The 18,956-nt window shown below is 51.5% G+C and overlaps 1 protein-coding gene across 10 annotated transcripts in view; it reads left to right on the top strand.

The window, feature by feature from the left end:
* Positions 1-18,956, top strand: part of DHRSX (dehydrogenase/reductase X-linked) — a 227,781-nt gene that overhangs the window by 136,393 nt on the left and 72,432 nt on the right. For 2 of the 10 annotated variants that reach the window (XR_006710934.1, XR_006710936.1), the window contains one exon: positions 4,370-7,479. The exons of 4 other annotated variants lie outside the window; for them this stretch is intronic. Coding sequence is in view for 3 of the 6 variants with exons in the window: in XM_045471939.1 (XP_045327895.1) it covers positions 4,370-4,573 (204 nt within the window). In the remaining 3 variants the exon portion in view is untranslated. Of the gene's footprint in view, positions 1-4,369; positions 7,480-18,956 lie in introns of those variants that run through there. 4 more of the 10 variants (XM_045471938.1, XM_045471940.1, XR_006710935.1 and 1 more) reach the window with 3 other exon arrangements.

Raw genomic sequence — 18,956 nt, 5'->3', positions numbered from 1 at the left:
GCGGACATGACCTATAATTGCTCTGATGGGTGATGATTAGGATGTGATATGAGATATAATGAGGAATAAATGAATAAAACCATCTATTTCACGAGCTGTCAAAACGTTTAGGAATTAAAGAATACAAATGAAATCTCATTTCCGTCTTCATGATGAGCCCGAGGCTTTAAAATGTTCTACAAACGATCAGCGGTTGCTTTTTTAAGCCTAGCATCTATCATGTATTTAAGCCATGATAGTTGGGTAAGTGGATGTGATTAATTCTTCACAAGATGCATTCTAGCCAAGACACTGCTCTTTTCCTTGCCCCTTCGTGTGTCAGCAGAGCTGGCTGCCCGGGGATGGCTTGGGTGACTGTGTGCATGTGCATGGGAGTGTACGTGTGTATAAATGTGTGCGCGGGTATGTAAATATGAGCTTATGTGTCTGTATCGGAGTATGTGTGTGTGTGCGTGGGAATGGATGTGTGCATGTGGGTACATGACTGTCCACATGAGCATAGGTGTGTGCATGAGTATGTACGTGTGACTGTGAAGATATGTGTGGGAGTGGGAGTGCCTGTGTGTACATGTGAAAATACATATGAATACATGTGTGTGAGAACATATGCATGTGGAGGTAAATATGTCTGTACATGACTTGCGTGCCTGCGAATGTATGTGCATATAAATGTGTGTACATGCGTGTATGAGTGTGCATAGAGGTGTGTGTGTGTATGGTTGTGTGTGCCTCTGGGAGTGTGTGTGTCTACGGGAGTGTGTGTGTGTACATGGGAGAGTGTGTGTGTGCACATGGGGGTATGTGTCCATAGAAGTGTGTGTGTGCGTGGAGTGTGTGTGTGCGCGCGTGCATGTGAGGGTGCATGCATGGGAGTGTGTGCATGGTAGTGTGTGTATCCATGGGAGTGTGTGCACGTGCATGCGAATGTGTGTGTCCGTGGGGGTGTGCACATGTGGGAGTGTGTGTGTGTCTATGGGGGTGTTTGCACACATGGGAGTGTGTGCACGTGCGTGGGAGTGTGTGCGTGTCCGTGGGGGGGTGTGTGCATGGGAGTGTGTGCGTGGGAGTATGTGTGCGTGTCCGTGGGGGGGGTGTGCGCACGTGGGAGTGTGTGCGCGTGCATGGGGGGTGTGTGCGCACGTGGGAGTGTGTGCGCGTCCGTGAGAGTGTGTCTGCAAGAGTGTGTGCGTGTCTGTGGGAGTGTGTGTGTGTCCGTGGGGGGGGGGGGTTCGCATGTGGGAGTGTGTGCGCGTGCGTGGGAGTGTGTGCGTGTCTGTGGGGGGGTGTGTACACGTGGGAGTGTGTGTGCATGGGAGTGTGTGTGTGTATGGTTGTGTGTGCCTCTGGGAGTGTGTTCACGTGGGAGTGTGTGTGTGTGTCTGTGGGAGTGTGTTTGTACCCCTGGGATTGTGTGTCTGTTGGTGGGGGTGTGTGCATGGTAGTGTGTGTGTCCATGGGAGTGTGTGCACGTGCATGGGAGTGTGTGTGTCCGTGGGGGTGTGCACATGTGGGAGTGTGTGTGTGTCTATGGGGGTGTTTGCACACATGGGAGTGTGTGCGTGTCCGTGGGAATGTGTGTGTGTCCGTGGGGGGGGATGCGCATGTGGGAGTGTATGCGCGTGCGTGGGAGTGTGTGCGTGTCTGGGGGGGTGTGCGCACGTGGGAGTGTGTGCGCGTGCGTGGGAGTGTGTGCATGTCTATGGGAGTGTGTGCGTATCAGTGGGGAGGGTGTGCACGTGGGAGTGTGCGCGTGCGTGGGAGTGGGAGTGTGTGCGTGTTCGGGGGAGTGTGTGTGTGTGTCTATGGGAGTGTGTGCGTGTCCGTGGGGGGGTGTGCGCACGTGGGAGTGTGTGGGCGTCCGTGGGAGTGTGTGCGTGTCCGTGGGAGTGTGTGCGTGTCTGTGGGGGGGTGCACGTGGGAGTGTGTGCGCGTGCGTGGGAGTGTGTGCGTGTCTGTGGGGGTGTGTGTGCACGTGGGAGTGTGTGCGCGTGCGTGGGTGTGTGTGCGTTTCTGTGGGGGGGTGTGTGCACGTGGGAGTGTGTGCATGGGAGTGTGTGTGCGTGTCTGTGGGAGTGTGTGCGTATCTGTGGAAGGGTGTGCACGTGGGAGTGTGTGCGCGTCCGTGGGAGTGTGTGCGTGTCTGTGGGAGTGTGTGCGTGTCCGTGGGGGGTTGTGCACGTGGGAGTGTGTGCGTGTGCATGGGAGTGTGTGCGTGTCAATGAGGGGGAGTGTGCACGTGGGAGTGTGTGCGCGTCTGTGGGAGTGTGTGCGTGTCCGTGGGGGGTTGTGCACGTGGGAGTGTGTGCGTGTGCATGGGAGTGTATGCGTGTCCGTGAGGGGGTGTGTGCACGTGAGAGTGTGTGCATGGGAGTGTGTGTGCATGTCTATGGGAGTGTGTGCGTATCTGTGGGGGGGTGCGCGTGCGTGGGAGTGTGTGCGTGTCCGTGGGGGGGTGTGTGCACGTGAGAGTGTGTGCATGGGAGTGTGTGTGCGTGTCTATGGGAGTGTGTGCGTAACTGTAGGGGGGGTGCGCGTGCGTGGGAGTGTGTGCGCGTGCGTGGGAGTGTGTGCGTGTCCGTGGGGGGTTGTGCACGTGGGAGTGTGTGCGCGTGCGTGGGAGTGTGTGCGTGTCCGTGGGGGGGTGTGCACGTGGGAGTGTGTGCATGGGAGTGTGTGTGCGTGTCTATGGGAGTGTGTGCGTATCTGTGGGGGTGGTGCGCGTGCGTGGGAGTGTGTGCGTGTCCGTGGGGGGGTGTGTGCACGTGAGAGTGTGTGCATGGGAGTGTGTGTGCGTGTCTATGGGAGTGTGTGCGTATCTGTGGGGGGGTGTGCACGTGGGAGTGTGTGCGCGTGCGTGGGAGTGTGTGCGTGTCCGTGGGGGGGTGTGCACGTGGGAGTGTGTGCATGGGAGTGTGTGTGCGTGTCTATGGGAGTGTGTGCGTATCTGGGGGGGGGGTGCGCGTGCGTGGGAGTGTGTGCGTGTCCGTGGGGGGGTGTGTGCACGTGAGAGTGTGTGCATGGGAGTGTGTGTGCGTGTCTATGGGAGTGTGTGCGTATCTGTGGGGGGGTGTGCACGTGGGAGTGTGTGCGTGTCCGTGGGGGGGGTGTGCATGTGGGAGTGTGTGCGCGTGCGTGGGAGTGTTGCGTGTCCGTGGGGGGTTGTGCACGTGGGAGTGTGTGCGCGTGCGTGGGAGTGTGTGCGTGTCCGTGGGGGGGGTGTGTGCACGTGAGAGTGTGTGCATGGGAGTGTGTGTGCGTGTCTATGGGAGTGTGTGCGTATCTGTGGGGGGGGTGCGCGTGCGTGGGAGTGTGTGCGTGTCCGTGGGGGTGTGTGTGTGCATGTGAGAGTGTGTGCATGGGAATGTGTGTGCGTGTCTATGGGAGTGTGTGCGTATCTGTGGGGGGGTGTGCACGTGGGAGTGTGTGCGCGTGCGTGGGAGTGTGTGCGTGTCCGTGGGGGGGGGTGTGCACGTGGGAGTGTGTGCATGGGAGTGTGTGTGCGTGTCTGTGGGAGTGTGTGCGTATCTGTGGGGGGTGTGCACGTGAGAGTGTGTGCATGGGAGTGTGTGCGCGTGCGTGGGAGTGTGTGCGTGTCCGTGGGGGGGGTGTGCACGTGGGAGTGTGTGCGCGTGCGTGGGAAGGCCCACCCCCGTGCAGATGAAGACGCACGTCCACCTTGTGAGGCCCGGAGGCCTCCCTTGGACGAGCAGGCTCGCAGGTCCCGTGAACAGGTTGACCGCGTTGGGTACGTCGTGTGTGCTTTGCGCTGTGTTCTCACGACAGGGGAGGACAGAGAAGGAGAATGCGGTCCAGAGACTCGTCAGGCAGAGGAAACGCATTTCCAAGACTGTGGCATTTCCCGAAAAGCATCCGCCTCGCAGCGGACGCGTGTTGTTCCGGGGTCGGCTGTGTAGACCGACGGGGCCCGTGAGAAGGGTTGAGGGGCTGGGGCGGGCGGATTTCCGTAAGTTTATTAAGCAACATAAGCCCCCCGAAGCGTTCAGCCTGCCGTAAGCAGCTCAGGGGACGTTCTGCTGGCTTCTGGGTGCGGAATCACAGCCCCGAGGGTCCTGGGGTCACCACCATTTGCAGTGTCCTGAGGTCCTCTTGGGTCCCCCGCCCCGCGGACCGTGCCCACGTTGTGACGTTGCCGCGGTGCGCCAGACGCAGGGCTCAGCCCTCACGTGTCTTGTCTGCGTTCCCAGCTTCTCTTTGCACTTTGCTGTCCCCCTACGCGGTGGCCGTTGCCCAGGAACGCTGCCACCCCTCCCCACCCCCCTTGGAAACTCGCGTCTGTGGGGGCCCCGAGAATCCCGCGCGCTGTGCTCCCAAAGCCGACGCGTCCTGGCCTTCTTCCCTGTCCCCGCAGACCCCAGATGAGGGAGCCTGGACCTCCGTCTATGCAGCGGTCACCCCGGACCTGGAGGGAATCGGCGGCCGCTACCTTTACAACGAGAAAGAGACCAAGTCTCTGACGGTCACGTACGACCGAGATCTCCAGAGACAGCTGTGGGCCACAAGTTGCCGGATGACCGGCATCCCTGACGTGACCCAAGACACCCTCTTGGAGTAACGGCCACATTGGGAAGACCTCGCCTCGGGCCCGGCAAACGCAGGTCTGTGACCGATCCCCGCGTCTGCCTTTTCCACAGCTGCTGCCTTCAGGGCTCTGTCCCCAACGGTCTCCTGTCCGCTGTCCTGCCTTTGTGGGAAATCGGGGAACAGAAGAAATATTGAGTGTAGCCTCCAAGTGGCCGTGAGCCATAAATTGTGTGCCAAGTTTCTCCCAAGTGCCAGGAACCATTAAATGCTGCCTAACCCAAGTGTTCCATGTTTCTTGAGTGACACACGGCAGGGAGTAGCTTTGAGGAGACACGTTCCAAGTGACACAGGCACTTTGACACGAGCATGAAGCGTCGGGTCTCCAGAGGTTTCTGGGTCCCGTGAGTCCTTTGTTCTCCCACGCACCCACTATTCTGGACACTCAGCTTGGACTCCTGGGTCCCCAAGACAGAGAGACATGAGCCTTCCTCAGTCTGTTGGGTCCAGGTTGAGGTGGAAACCCATGTTCTACTCCACACTTTGACAGTGACCCGGCCCCGGCTGCCACCTTCTGCCCGTAGGTCTGCTGTCATGAGCTCCAGCCCATCGTCATGTGGATATGACCAATGCCAGTCAGGGATTCCACACAACAGGTGGGCGGACAGGGTCCGGGATGGCACTCCCCGTAGAGATCTGTAGGATGGGGAGGAAGAGAGGGGTCTGCACAGCTCTTGCCATGGGTTGTGTCCCCATGGGTTGTGTCCCTAACAGAATGTCTGTTAAGGTTTCCATTGGCACCCTTCCTAGAGACATCTGCAGGACCCGGTTTATACTTACTCCAGGAAACTAGACGAGTCATAAAAATATGTGATGCCCAGTCGTGGGCGGTGAGCACAGTTCATCAGAGCCCAGCTGAGCCGGACATTTCCTTCTGGTTCCTTGCGGATCCGTAGGCACAGGCAGCTTGTCCACCAGGGACGTGAGGGGCGGCACACGCAGTGGAAGTCAGGCAGACCTGGACGGTCATTGGGGTTATGTCCAGTCGGTCTCTCTAGGAGGTGAAGCACAATCCGGTTCAAAAGATACCTGCACGTGCTACCCTCCCAGAACCTGTGAATGTGATGCTACTCGGAAAGATCATCTTTGGGAGGGAATTAGGACAAGCGGGTCATCTTGGCTTCTCGAGGCAGACCCAACGTGATCCCAACTTTCCTCTTCTGAAATAAGTGGAGAGAGATTTCATGACAAATGAGGAAGAGGTCATGCGACGATGGGGGCAGAGATTGGAGAGACGCGGCCACACACAGGGACTCCCGGAGCCCCCGGAAGGTGGAAGAGGCAAGAAGGATCTTCCCCGGGAGCCTCTGGAGGGAACGTGACCCTGCCCCGCCTGCATCTCAAGAGCCCTGCCCCGCCTGGGTCTCCAGAGCTGGGGGAAGGTGAACTCCTATGCTTCTAAGCCACCAACCGATTGATAGGAATTTGGAACCTGATAGAATCTGATGGAAATTGATAGGACCTCATACAGTTCCCGACGCTTCCGCATGTCTCACGCACTCTACTGGGCAGGATCCTTGACTTTAGGGCTCACCCTCACCCCCAGTCGGGCAAGGATGGCTCAGTCCTCCGTCTGAAGATGTCCTCAAATTCTAACGACGACAAACTAGCCGTTGGAAATGCAATAGAAAGGACGCTGTGTGTGTGCCTCTGGACTGCAGATGCCATTTCCAGACCAGTGACCGCAGGCTGGTCGTCTCACTCTCCATTCCCTCAGTTGACAGAATCTCACCAAAGACTCAAACCCGATGTCAACTCCAGGCACATGCATTCTTTGGAACCACAGCCCGCAGCTCCTCCATTGTGGGGTTCACACTGGACACGGGGACAGGTGCTTTATAGTTCACTGCTTGGATGTTCAGGGTGGATGGACTGGCGCCATGAGGCGTTCTCCTTCGGGAATGGAGCGTCCCTTAACGGGAACTTAATAAAATGCAAAGGAATGTCTTTGCTCTGGTTTGGGAGACGTGAAATGCCCGGGGTGAGTTCTCTGTGTTTTCGTGGCCAAGGTGGTAAACCCTACAGAGACCTCCTTCTCAACAAAGATGCTGAAGATGTTTCTGAAGGTCCACTAAGGCTCGTGGGTTTTGGTTGCCCACTGGGGGAGCCTCTGAAAAGGATTGCTGGTCATCTCCAATTTCAACAGAATTCCAGGAGCAATTCCGCTGGATAAATCAGCATTTCTGTAGAGCTTCTGAAGGCATCTTCTTGGTCTGCCAAGTTCAAGCACCGCCCCCCCTCCCCTGAGCCAGGCATATTTGAATTACAGCTTCCAGCCCTGGGTATCGGCACGCCCTCAGACTGCTCAGATATCCCACTAAAGCCCTAGACTCCGGACTAATGTCTTTTAGAACTAGAATCCCTTCCTTGATTAAACCAAGAGCGAGCTGTGGCTCATCTAGTATTCTGAACAGCCGGGAATTTGCACCACAAAACAGAATCTTGAGTTCTGGAAGGTGCCAACGTTGGAGCATTTATATGTCATCAGAGAACCTATTGCAGCTTGAGGCCATTGTACACAAATGCCAGCGACCGTGTCCATGATCACAAAGGTACTTTCCGAGTCGAGGCTCAGGATGGCTCCTGGCCAAGCCGACATCTTCCACCGCTGAGATAACACACACGCCGGGATTTGACAGATGCCACAGTCCCCAAGCTGAGAAGACGCGCTTCACAAACAATTTGAACGTTGTAGGACCCTGGCCTCAGATTCCTCCTCCTTGTTACGTGACAGCCCTTATGTTTCTTTTCCTCCCTGGGAGAGAGAGGGAAGAAAACAACCACATAGTTCTGGAGAAGGTAGCTTGTTCCCTCGACACCGGATCATAAAATTCCTCGGAGACATTTCCCAGAAGCTGGAGAAATCGTGCGGATCTCTGGGTGAGTAAAGCGGAATCCATGGCTTGGCAGGCACTGGAGGTCCTGGGTTTGAGCCTGTGGCTCACGTTAGGGGAGTGGACAAGGTCTCCGTGCACGCTCCAGGGTGACGACTTTCCATCCGCGGGCAAGACTCGATTCGGTAGTTGGGCTCATGATGTGTGTTTGTCTTCTCGTTAAAGAGGTTCTTTTCTTCCCTCGGTGCAGCAACAATGAGCTCTGTTTGGGTTCAGCAGCGGGAGGGACCCCATCGTTCATTCATCTGTTCAGTCATTTAGTCAGTCAGTCAGTCAGTCATTGCTACAAGCCAGGTTCTGAGGAAACACAAGCTCACTCAAGTGACCAAAGGCTGGTCCGTGAAGTACAAAGGCTCTGTCTAGATGCCAACTGGATATTGAGGATGTCTGTACCATGAACAGGTGGCATGGGCACCTCTCGTCTTGGCTATTAGGAAACACAACCAGAGAAGGTGCACTGGTCTCCCTCCAAGGAAGGCCAGGTGGGGAGGCGGGATTGGGGAAGGTTCTTGGATTGGCCTATGGGTCAAGGAGGGCATTCCATGCTCATTTCCATTGGATCGGAGCTTTGGGAAGCATGAAGTCTTGCATTGGGTGCCATCATTAAGCCTTTGGGTCTCTGTGATGCATCGTCTACTGAATGATGATGCTGACACCCACCCTGTGTGCACCCAGCTTTGCTGAGAGGACAAGACCCATGTATGCAGTCTGCCTAAGGGAAGTTCAGGAATAAATGTATGCCACCCGTGCCTTTGCATCCAAAGTCTGGATTTGATTTGCCATTCAAGTGGAGAGATCACACTTGACCCTTGAACCACAAGGGGTTAGGGCTGCCCAGCCTCTGTGCACTCAAAAATCCACATGTAACTCTTAACCCCCCAACAACTTAACTGCTAAGAGCCTACTGTGGACCGGAAGTCTGACCGATAACATAAATAGTCAACTAACACACATTTTGAATGCTCTGTGTATTATATACCGTGTTCTTACAATGAGATCAGCTACAGAAAATAAAGTGCGATTAAGAAAATCATAGGGGGGCGCCTGGGTGGCGCAGTCGGTTAAACGTCCGACTTCAGCCAGGTCACGATCTCGCGGTCCGTGAGTTCGAGCCCCGCGTCGGGCTCTGGGCTGATGGCTCAGAGCCTGGAGCCTGTTTCCGATTCTGTGTCTCCCTCTCTCTCTGCCCCTCCCCCGTTCATGCTCTGTCTCTCTCTGTCCCAAAAATAAATAAACGTTGAAAAAAAAAAAATTTAAAAAAATTTAAAAAATTAAAAAAAAAAGAAAATCATAGGAAGAGAAAATACATTTACAGGACTGTGCTGTATTCATTGAAAAAAACCCGCATCTCAGTGGACCTGCACAGTTCACGCCGTGTTGTTCAAGGAAGTGTAGTGGCAGCTGTATTTTTTGTCATCTGGATACCGGTATCCTAGGCATCGGGTCTACATTTTTTGCTTGTTTACCAAAAGCTTTAAAAGCACAAACACAAACCCAGACTTAAGTCCCTCCTGGTTTCCAGCATGGGCCCTGAAGGGACAGTGCGTGAACGTGTGCGTGTAGTAATCTGTGGCTCTGAGATTCTGAACCAATGACGTGCGTTCTCCTGCTCAGGAATAGAGCTCTACCAGTGTGTGCGTTTAGTTGCTAATCTATCATTTTTGGTTACACCAGTTGTCTAATTTCTTCCTTTGCTTCTCTTTACAATTCTTGGCCTTCTTTCTGGGATGTATCGTCCGACTTCCTGATTTGACGAATGCCATTTATTTTTTGGTTTCTGGACGTCTAGCCCTCTGTGTCCCTCATTTCTCCCTCTGACTTGGTTTATGTCTCACAGATACGGTCTGCCATCCCTGTCTCCTTGTTTTCCTCTTTAGCCCGTGGGTTACTCAAGCGTGTGTTTAAGTTTTCCCAGACGTGTAGATTTAAAAATAATTTTACTGTCACGGGTCCAGCAGTGCCTTAAAAACTTTGTTTGCTCTAAGTCACCCGAGACCCACTTACATTGTCCTTCAAAGAAGACCGTGGGGTACAGCTGGTCTACCGTGGTGCTAAGTGCGGCCAACTGGGTTTTCATGGAAAATATCCTAGAGAAAATCAGAGCGTGGTAACTACGAGGGCCTTTTTTTAGGGGGGGGGCGGGTATTCATTTTATTCTTCTGACTTCATTGAGGTATACCTTAAGTATGTACTTAATGTGTAGGGCACGGTGCTTTGATCGACACTTACACTGGGAGATGTCTATTTACTATAACTTGGGCAAAGAGTGTCCTCTTTTGTTCAATGAGTCTTTTTATGGTCATTGCCCTCGCAAGAGGTTGGCTGTACATGGGGATTCAGGCTGCAGAAGTGAGTAATACTGTGTGAGTAATGCCCCCGTTGTGAGTTGGGTCCAAGTCACCTACACCTGATGAGTTGTTGGCTTCCCTTCCCCATGGCCCGGTGGTTTTCCATTCTGGCCGTTCTCCACACGGTTCATGGAAACACAGAGAAGAGCACCCTGAAAAAAACAAATCTCCCCGTCGCATTTAGCAGGACGATGCCAGCATGGTAGACGTGTTGTAAGGCACAAGACAGGGCCACCTCATGTAGAATGTCCCCACGCCCACATGCCTTCTCAACGTCTGGCCCAGATGCAGGTGAACATTCTGTGTAACTAACCCGAGTCTAGAACCAAATGCTCTGTTGACACATAAATGCCATCGTTGCGTTTTCCAGCCAAGCAACCGCTGCATTAATCCAAGATTGCCCTTGGTTGCATCGTTCAACTTGTGCAGAAATTCAGGTTGCAGCTTCTGGCATTTGAGTGAGAACACAGCATGCCTGGGGCAGCCTCTGTTTTGAGGCCGACACCTTCACTGGGGATCCCACACGCAAGCATCTTCCTGCTTCATCGTCTCCAAGCACTGCCTGTCGCTTTATTCTAAATTGTATTATGTGGACATGACGTGGCTATCGTTCAATTGGACTATGGGGGTAAGTATCTATGATTTCATTTTAGGATAGTGCGGGCGCATTAAAAATGCATTCCTGGGACACCTGTGGGGCTCAGTCGGTTAAGCCTCCAGCTCTCAGCTTTGGCTCAGGTCATGATCTCATGGTTCGTGAGTTTGAGTCCTGCATCGGGCTCTGTGCTGACAGCTCAGAGGTTGCTTGAGATCCTCTCTTTGTCCCTCTCTCTGCTCCTCCCCTGTTCATGCTCTATTTCTCTCCCAAAATAAGCACATTCTTTCTCATTGACAAGTCGTATTCCATTGTATCTATAAACCACATCTTCTTTATCCATTCGTCAGTTGATGGACATTTAGGCTCTTTCCATAGTTTGGCTATTGTTGAAAGTAGTGCTATAAACATTGGGGTCCAAGTACCTCTATGCATCAGCACTCCTGTATCCCTTGGGTCAATTCCTAACAGTGCTATTGCTGGGTCATAGGGTAGGTCTATTTTTAATTTTTGGAGGAACCTCCACACTGTTTTCCAGAGTGGCTGCACCAATTTGCATTCCCACCGACAGTACAAGAGGGTTCCCGTTTCTCCACATCCTCTCCAGCATCTAGAGCCTCCTGGTTTATTCATTTTAGCCCCTCTGACTGGCCTGAGATGATATCTCAGTGTGGTTTTGATTTGTATTTCCCTGATGAGGACTGACATTGAGCATCTTTTCATAAAATATGGCCCTTTGTAGCAACGTGGATGGAACTGGAGAGTGTGATGCTAAGTGAAATAAGCCATACAGACAAAGACAGATACCATATGGTTTCACTCTTATGTGGATCCTGAGAAACTTAACAGAAACCCATGGGGGAGGGGAAAAAAAGAAAAGTTAGAGAGGGAGGGAGCCAAAACGTAAGAGACTTTAAAACTGACAATAGGGGCGCCTGGGTGGCGCAGTCGGTGAAGCGTCCGACTTCAGCCAGGTCACGATCTCGCGGTCCGTGAGTTCGAGCCCCGCGTCGGGCTCTGGGCTGATGGCGCAGAGCCTGGAGCCTGTTTCCGATTCTGTGTCTCCCACTCTCTCTGCCCCTCCCCCGTTCATGCTCTGTCTCTCTCTGTCCCAAAAATAAATAAACGTTGAAAAAAAAAATTAAAAAAAAAATAAAACTGACAATAAACTGAGGGTTGATGGGGGGTGGGAGGGAGGGCAGGGGAGGGTGGGTGATAGGCATTGAGGAAGGCATCTGTTGGGGGAGCACTGGGTGTTGTATGGAAACCAATTTGACAATAAATTTCATATTAAAAAAATAAGTACACTTTTTAAAAATAAATAAATAATAAAAAAGAATTAGTGGGTGCCTGGCTGGCTCTGTGGGCAGAGCATGAGACGCTTGATCTCAGGGGCGTGAGATCAAGCCCCACGTTGAGCCTGAATGGTAGTTCAAAAAGAAAAATGCATTAGCATACATCCCTACACTGAAATATTATTTGCCCATGAAAAAGGAAATACTAATACACACACCAAGAACCAGCCTCAAAAACGTCTTAACATACTTAAATCCATAGACACAGAAAGATTAGTGGTTATAGGGGCTGGGGGAGGGGGTAAAGCATGGGGTCTCCTTTTGGGGGAATGAGAATGTTCTGGAACCAGATGGGCGTGATGGCTGCACGATGTGGCGAACGTGCTAAATGCCTCTGAACTGTGCACTCGTATTAACGCGCATAGAAACAGAGGGCAAAGGTGTTCCGCAGGGTCCCCCTTGGTCTCCGTCCACCTGACCATACAAGCACTGTTTCCAGACTGGATGCTTTGAACACAGCTCCCGACACACCCTGGACGGCTACCTATCTTGCTTTTCAAACACAAAATCCTGCAATGTGTCAAATGCTCCTTCGCATGCAGAATCGAGGCCCCAGGGGGAAAAACACACACCTCCTCTCTTCAAAGACCTGTCTGCCTTACACTGAGGCTGCCTATTGAGAAGGTGCAAATATCTGGGCAGTCTAGTCTCTGAAAGGGCCCTGGTTAAAGCAGACCGTCCCTATTCAACCCTTGGCTTGGCCTCTCCTCCCTGGGGCTGTAGATCTGAATCCAAGTGGCTGCAGGCTGCTTGGCTTTTTTGTCTCCCACCTTCCCTCCAGCATCTCTGAAGGAAAGGGGACCATGTGAGCAAAGCCTTCAAAACGGGAACAAACAGGTTTCATCATTTTTGCGCGTCTTCGAAATCCTTTCCGTGGCACTTTTTATAAACACCGACAAGGAGAGAAATACGGCAGTCACTGGCCTAAGAACCCAGGAAGCCCAGACGCTCCGCGCAAATGGGTGGCGGTCGCAGGGAGTTATAAAAACGGTCCTGGGTGATGAACACAACTCAGGAAGCTGTCAGAAGTCACAGGATTTGCTTTCAGTATGTGCCTCGGGTATTAGGAAAAATGGCTCGTGGGGAGGTTTCATATGCAAAATAGTTCCCCGACGGCAACGACCAAAAGCACCGTCGGCCAGAACAAATGGCGGCCCTCGTGCAAAAAGTCTGGTGGATGTGTCTCAGCAGGGACGGGAGGACATCAGGACTTTGTGAATCCCCAGCCGGAGGCCCGCGGGACAGAGCCAGGAAGTGTAGCCACGTGGGCAGACCTTGGATTCTTCAGACCTTTGTTTCACAGATAGACACATGCATATGCATATGTTCACATGCATATGTAGATATATGTATATGTGTGTATGTATCCCTGAAACAAATTGGTGAATCTCACACACACACACACACACACACACACACACACACACTTATACATGCATAATTTCTATGGGATGATATTGCTGCATATGCTCAGGTGTCTCCGATATCCTGCATCCAGGCAAGCTTGGTATTTGGGGTTGCTTTATCCTGTGGGGCAGCACATCCTGGCCACTGTAGGTATTGGTTTCCACGCGGCAGATCCTAGTAGCAAACCCCCAGTTGTGACAGTCAAAACTGTCCCTAGGGGCACCTGGGTGGCTCAGTCGGTTGAGTGTCCAACTCTTGATTTCAGCTCAGGCCGTGATTTTCTCTTCCAGTTCGTGGGATCAAGCTGTGCGTGGGGTTCTGGGCCGACAGCAAGCAGCCTGCTTGGGATTCTCTCTGCCCCTCCCCTACACACGCACGTTCTCTCAAAATAAGTAAACATCTTTTTAAAATGTCGCTAGATATCAGCAAGTGTCCCCTGGGGAGTAAAAAGTTGTCTCTGGTTGCAAAGCACTGCCATACCTCATGGATGGATAGATAGATAGATAGATAATGATGGATGGATGGATGGATGGATGAATCGATAGATCGATAGACAGATAGATAGTAGATAGACAGATAATGTGATGGATGCATAAATGGATGGATAGATAGATATTGATGAGGGAGTATAACCAAGCTGACAGGTTGCAAACACCCCCCATCCCCCCCCCCAGGTGGAATGCGTGATATTCCTCAGGCACTCATGGCTGTCCAAGAACAAAGGAAAGGGGGAAAACAAATGGTTAACGAATAGAGATCATACTCCTGCAGGACCTGTGTCTCCACCTATTTACAAATGTCTTAGTAAATTATAAGAAAAAGGCAATCTTATCAATAGACTAATCTCCAGAAACCTATAGACTCGATTTCCTGGACCGCAACATCACCCTCCCTTCCACAGTGATGGGGGGAACAAAGGCGGAAGGAAATGGCAGATAAAACTCAATTTCCTTCTAACCTGCAGCCCTTTGGCAAATCCTTGAGGCAGGCAGAGTAAAACGTTTCTCCAGAAACTCCCTACTGTCTTAATGCTAATGCTTTGCTAGAGGGAAAAACCGCCTTAGCCTGACAATGGCCAAGCCTCCAGTATCCTGGGAGACTTCTTTGGCACATGAAAATCTCACTGGAAACTTCCCCTGGACTTTACCTCCCGCAGCCCCATACTATATAACTAAGTCTCTCCTCAAGGTCCCAGGGCAGCTCTTCCTGTCCACAGGTCCTGCCCCCGAGCTTCAATAAAATCACCTTTTTTTGCACCAAAGACGTCAAGAATTCTTTCTTGGCTGTTGGGTCCAGACCCCACAAACAACACTGTCACCCCAAAAACCTCATCAGATATGATGGATGGATGCATACGTAGATAGATAGATAGATAGATAGATAGATAGATAGATAATATGGATAGATATAAGGATGGATAGATAGATGGATAGATGACACAGATAGATAGATAATAGATGGATAGATAGATATAAGGAGGGATAGATGACAGATAGATAGATAATAGATGGATAGATAGATATAGGGATAGATAGATAGATATAAGGATGTATAGATAGATGGATAGATGACAGATACATAGATAGATAGGTAGGTAGATAGATAGATAAATAGATAATACATAGTAGATAGATACAGGGATAGATAGATGGATAGATAGATATAGGGATAGATAGGTAGATACAAGGGTGTATAGATAGATGGATAGATGATAGATAGATAGATAGATAGATAGGTAAATAATAGATGGATAGATAGACATAGGGATAAATGATAGATACATACATACATAGCTAGACAGACACATGGCAGACAGACATACAGAATCTGTTAGGCTGACATCCGGGGCTGGGTCACTGTGATGTGGGGCGTTCTGAGCACCATAGGGTGTTGGACAGCATCTCTGGTCTCCAGCCATCACATGGCGTAGCAGCCCCTTCCTTTTGACAGCCCCCAAGTGTCCCTGGGGGTTGAATTGCTCCCTTTAGGGAACCACGAGCACCCCCCCCCCAAATACTGTGCTGTTGCAAACATTTAAAGCTATGTGCACTAGATTTTACATTAGCAGAGCTGAAGCCTCCATTAATATTCCAAGTGAGTTACGACTTCATTCCAGACCGAAAACGAAGAAATAAATTTTTAAAACAGTCCCTGAGACCCACAGGAGCTCAGGACCACTGCTGCTTGCTTTTGGGAGGAGAGGTGTCCCGGGGTGACATTCTCAGAGCTGTGAGGGTCTGGGATGCTGGGGGGACCCCCACCTGAGAGCATGCACTCTCCAGCCAGGTGCCCCCCTCTGAGGCTGCCTCCACACCTGTGCAAAGACAACGCCCTCTTACACCTGACATGGGGCTCAACCTCACAAACCATGAGCCGAAAGCAAGACTCCCTGAATTCACCTCCTTCCTGACTGTGCATTGACCGACCCCTCCAGCCTCCATAGAACGTCCCGTCGACATCGTAATGCTTGCCAAGCTCCCTCACGTAAAAACAGACAAACAAAAACCTTCATGCAGGCTCACGGTATCTCTGTAGGAGAATCATGCGTGCAAGTTGCTGAAAATCACAGGTTAGAGACATAACCCGTACAAGGACTGCACGGGGATGGGTCTAGAGGGAGGCGGGAAGGTCAGATAGACAGAAGGCAACGTGATGTCAAACACGGAGGTTTAACAAGGCTAACCTGATGGTTTCGCACGAAGGAACCAGGAAAACACAGGAATACACAAAACGCGCCTCTAGAACCTTCACAAAGGCAGGGAAACGGATCCTCCCCTGAGCCTCTGGAGCGACCCAGCCCCGCAGGAGGCTTGATTTTAGCCCCACGAGAGCCGTTGTCCAGACTTGCTGCCTCCAGAATGGCAGGACCACACATGCGTGTTGTTTTCAGCCCCTGAGTGTGGGGTCGTGTGTGACAGGAGACTGATCCGGCCTCCAGGGACACGTGCACACAGAGAATGCCAATTCTCCTGATGGTGGCCACGCCTTACCATCCCGTGAGGATCATCCCTCCCGGACCCTCCTTTCTCAAAGCGCGGGAGCAGAGACGTCTTGCATTCTGACGCTGTCTGCAACATGAATTTTTCAATACCGGATTTCTATAAAAGGTCCGGGTCCTGCGAGAAGGGTTACTGGACAAGATGCCACAACGGGGCCCCGCTTGCCTGGGAACAGCACCTTCCCCGAGGCCAGACTCACTGTGAGGTCGTGGAGATTCTAACCACAGCTTCTCAGACCCAAGGGCTGATTCAGAGACTACTCTGCACCAGAGTGCACACTTCGGGGAGGGGGGTGGGGGGGGGGTATGTTCCCACTCTGTTGATTTTGCAGAAAAGATTCAGTTTCTTAAGATGCCTTCATCTGCCAGACCAGACCATCTTCCCCTGGGGACTCCTGACATCTGGAAGGGAGTGACTTTGATGTGGGGTGTCCTGGGCACTGAAGGTTGTTGAGCACCATCTCTGGTCTCCACCCGCCACATGGCAGCACCATTTTCCTGTTCCCATGTGACAACCAACAATGTTACTTGAGGGCACAATCGCCCCCAGTTTTTAACCACTATTACAGATAGATGATAGATAGATAGATAGATAGATAGATAGATAGATAGATAGATATGATGTGTGGGTGGATGGATGGATAGATAGATAGATAGATAGATAGACAAGATATATGGATAGATGGATAGATAGATAGATAGATGTAAATACATACAAATATAGGTCTGAATTTGAAATACACATGAACTCAGAGAATGATGAACACCAAGGTAGAAATATGAAGTCAGGCAAGGGACAGAAGTAGGTAGAGAAAGTTCATACAGGGTCAGAGAAGGGATGATATCTAATCTGAGCAAGACCTCCCTGATGAGAGGGAGTGGGTCATATGTATATCCGGGATGGCAGAGTGATCCATCAGGATGTGCAAAGGCCCTGAGGCAGGGATCGGTTTTGTGATTCCAGAAGCAAAGGAGACTCATGTTACTGGAGAGTCGTGAGGCCAAGTCCAAGAGACAGTTGTGTCCACATGCAGTGTAAAGGGTGGGGCTGCCCAGCTGCACACCCACAACCCCAGGAGAGATGTGCAGCCACACTTTGCCTCGGTGTCTCCTTCTGCGAAGCCCCAGAGTAATGAGAACCACGGGAGCAGGTGGTCGACATGGTGATGACATTGTCACATTGTCGTCGAGCCTCTTCTCCTCGGTGGTTCTGCAGAGACAAGCAGGAGGGAGGACTTACACACCAGAGAGCCGGTCGTAGGCCCCGGTCTCCCGCAGAGCATGGGGTAGGGCAGAGCATCCCAGGGCTCCTTGTGAAGTTGACCGAAGGCTCTTTGCCTCACGAAGTGCCCTAAGAAGGCGGAGGTAACTTACCCCTGACAGCAGACCTGGCAGGGGAGGATCGGCTTGCAAACAGGAAGATGGGTTTTGTAGCAGATTCACTGCATTGGGAGGGACCATCCAAACGTAAACAGCTCAACGTTGTTTCATGTACACTGTCAACATCGCAGATGCCTCAGGGTTCACACGGGAGCGTGCAGGAGTGTGTGTGCACGCGTGTGTATGTGCACGTGCATGCAGGAATGTGCACGCACGTGTGTGTAGGATGTGTGTGCACGTGCATGCAGGAGAATATGCACATGTGCGTGTGTGTGCACTTGCGTGCATGAATGTGTGTGCATGCGTGTGTGCACATGCTTGCAGGAATGTGTGCATATGTGCGTGTGCGCATAGGAAAGTGTGTGCACGTGTGAGTACGAACGAGTGTGCATGCTTAAATGTGTGTGAGAGAATGTGTGTGCACATATACATTAAAATTTTTTAGTTTATTTTGAGAGACAGAGAGAGAGAGAGCATGAGTGGGAGAGGGACAGAGAGAAGGAGAGAGAGAATCCGAAGCAGGCTCTGCACTGTCAGCACAGAGCCTGATGCAGGGATCAAACTCACCAACCGTGAGATCATGACTTGAGCCAATATCAAGAGTCTGACGCTTAACCGACTGGACCACCCAGGCACTCCTGCACACATATATTTATATGCATATATGTGCATGCATGTATATATATATGAGTGTGCACAAGACTGTGCATGGTTAAATGTATGTGTGAGAGAAACATACACATGCATTTACATGCACATGTGTGCATGCATGAATGTTTCCATGTGCACGTGTGTGCGTCCATGAATGTTTACACATGCATGTGTGTGCACACATGCATGAATGTTTCCATATGCACGTGTGTGCATGAATGTTTCCATATGCACGTGTGTCCGCGCATGAATGTTTACATACACACGTGTGTGCATGCATGAATGTTTGCGTGTGCACATGTGTGCACACATGCATGTGTATACACGCACGTGTGTGCATGCATTAATGTTTACATGTGCATGTGTGTGCACGTACATACTGCACTGTGTGCACGCATGCATGTTTACATGTGTGCATGCATGCATGCTTACAGATGCAGGTGTGTGCACGCATGCATGAATGTTTACAGATGCACATGTGTGCATGCATGCATGCTTACAGATGCAGGTGTGTGCACGCATGCATGAATGTTTACAGATGCACGTGTGTGCATGCATGCATGCTTACAGATGCAGGTGTGTGCACGCATGCATGAATGTTTACAGATGCACGTGTGTGCACGCATGCATGTTTATACATGCATGTGTGCATGCATTAATGTTTACATACGCATGTGTGTGCACGCATGCATGTTTACATATTCACATGTGTGTGCACATGCATGTTTA

Source organism: Leopardus geoffroyi, chromosome X (assembly GCF_018350155.1).
Source record: "Leopardus geoffroyi isolate Oge1 chromosome X, O.geoffroyi_Oge1_pat1.0, whole genome shotgun sequence".
Lineage (NCBI taxonomy): Eukaryota > Metazoa > Chordata > Mammalia > Carnivora > Felidae > Leopardus > Leopardus geoffroyi.
Note: the sequence above shows the minus strand (reverse complement) of the source record. Positions and strands in the feature narration are given on the sequence as shown.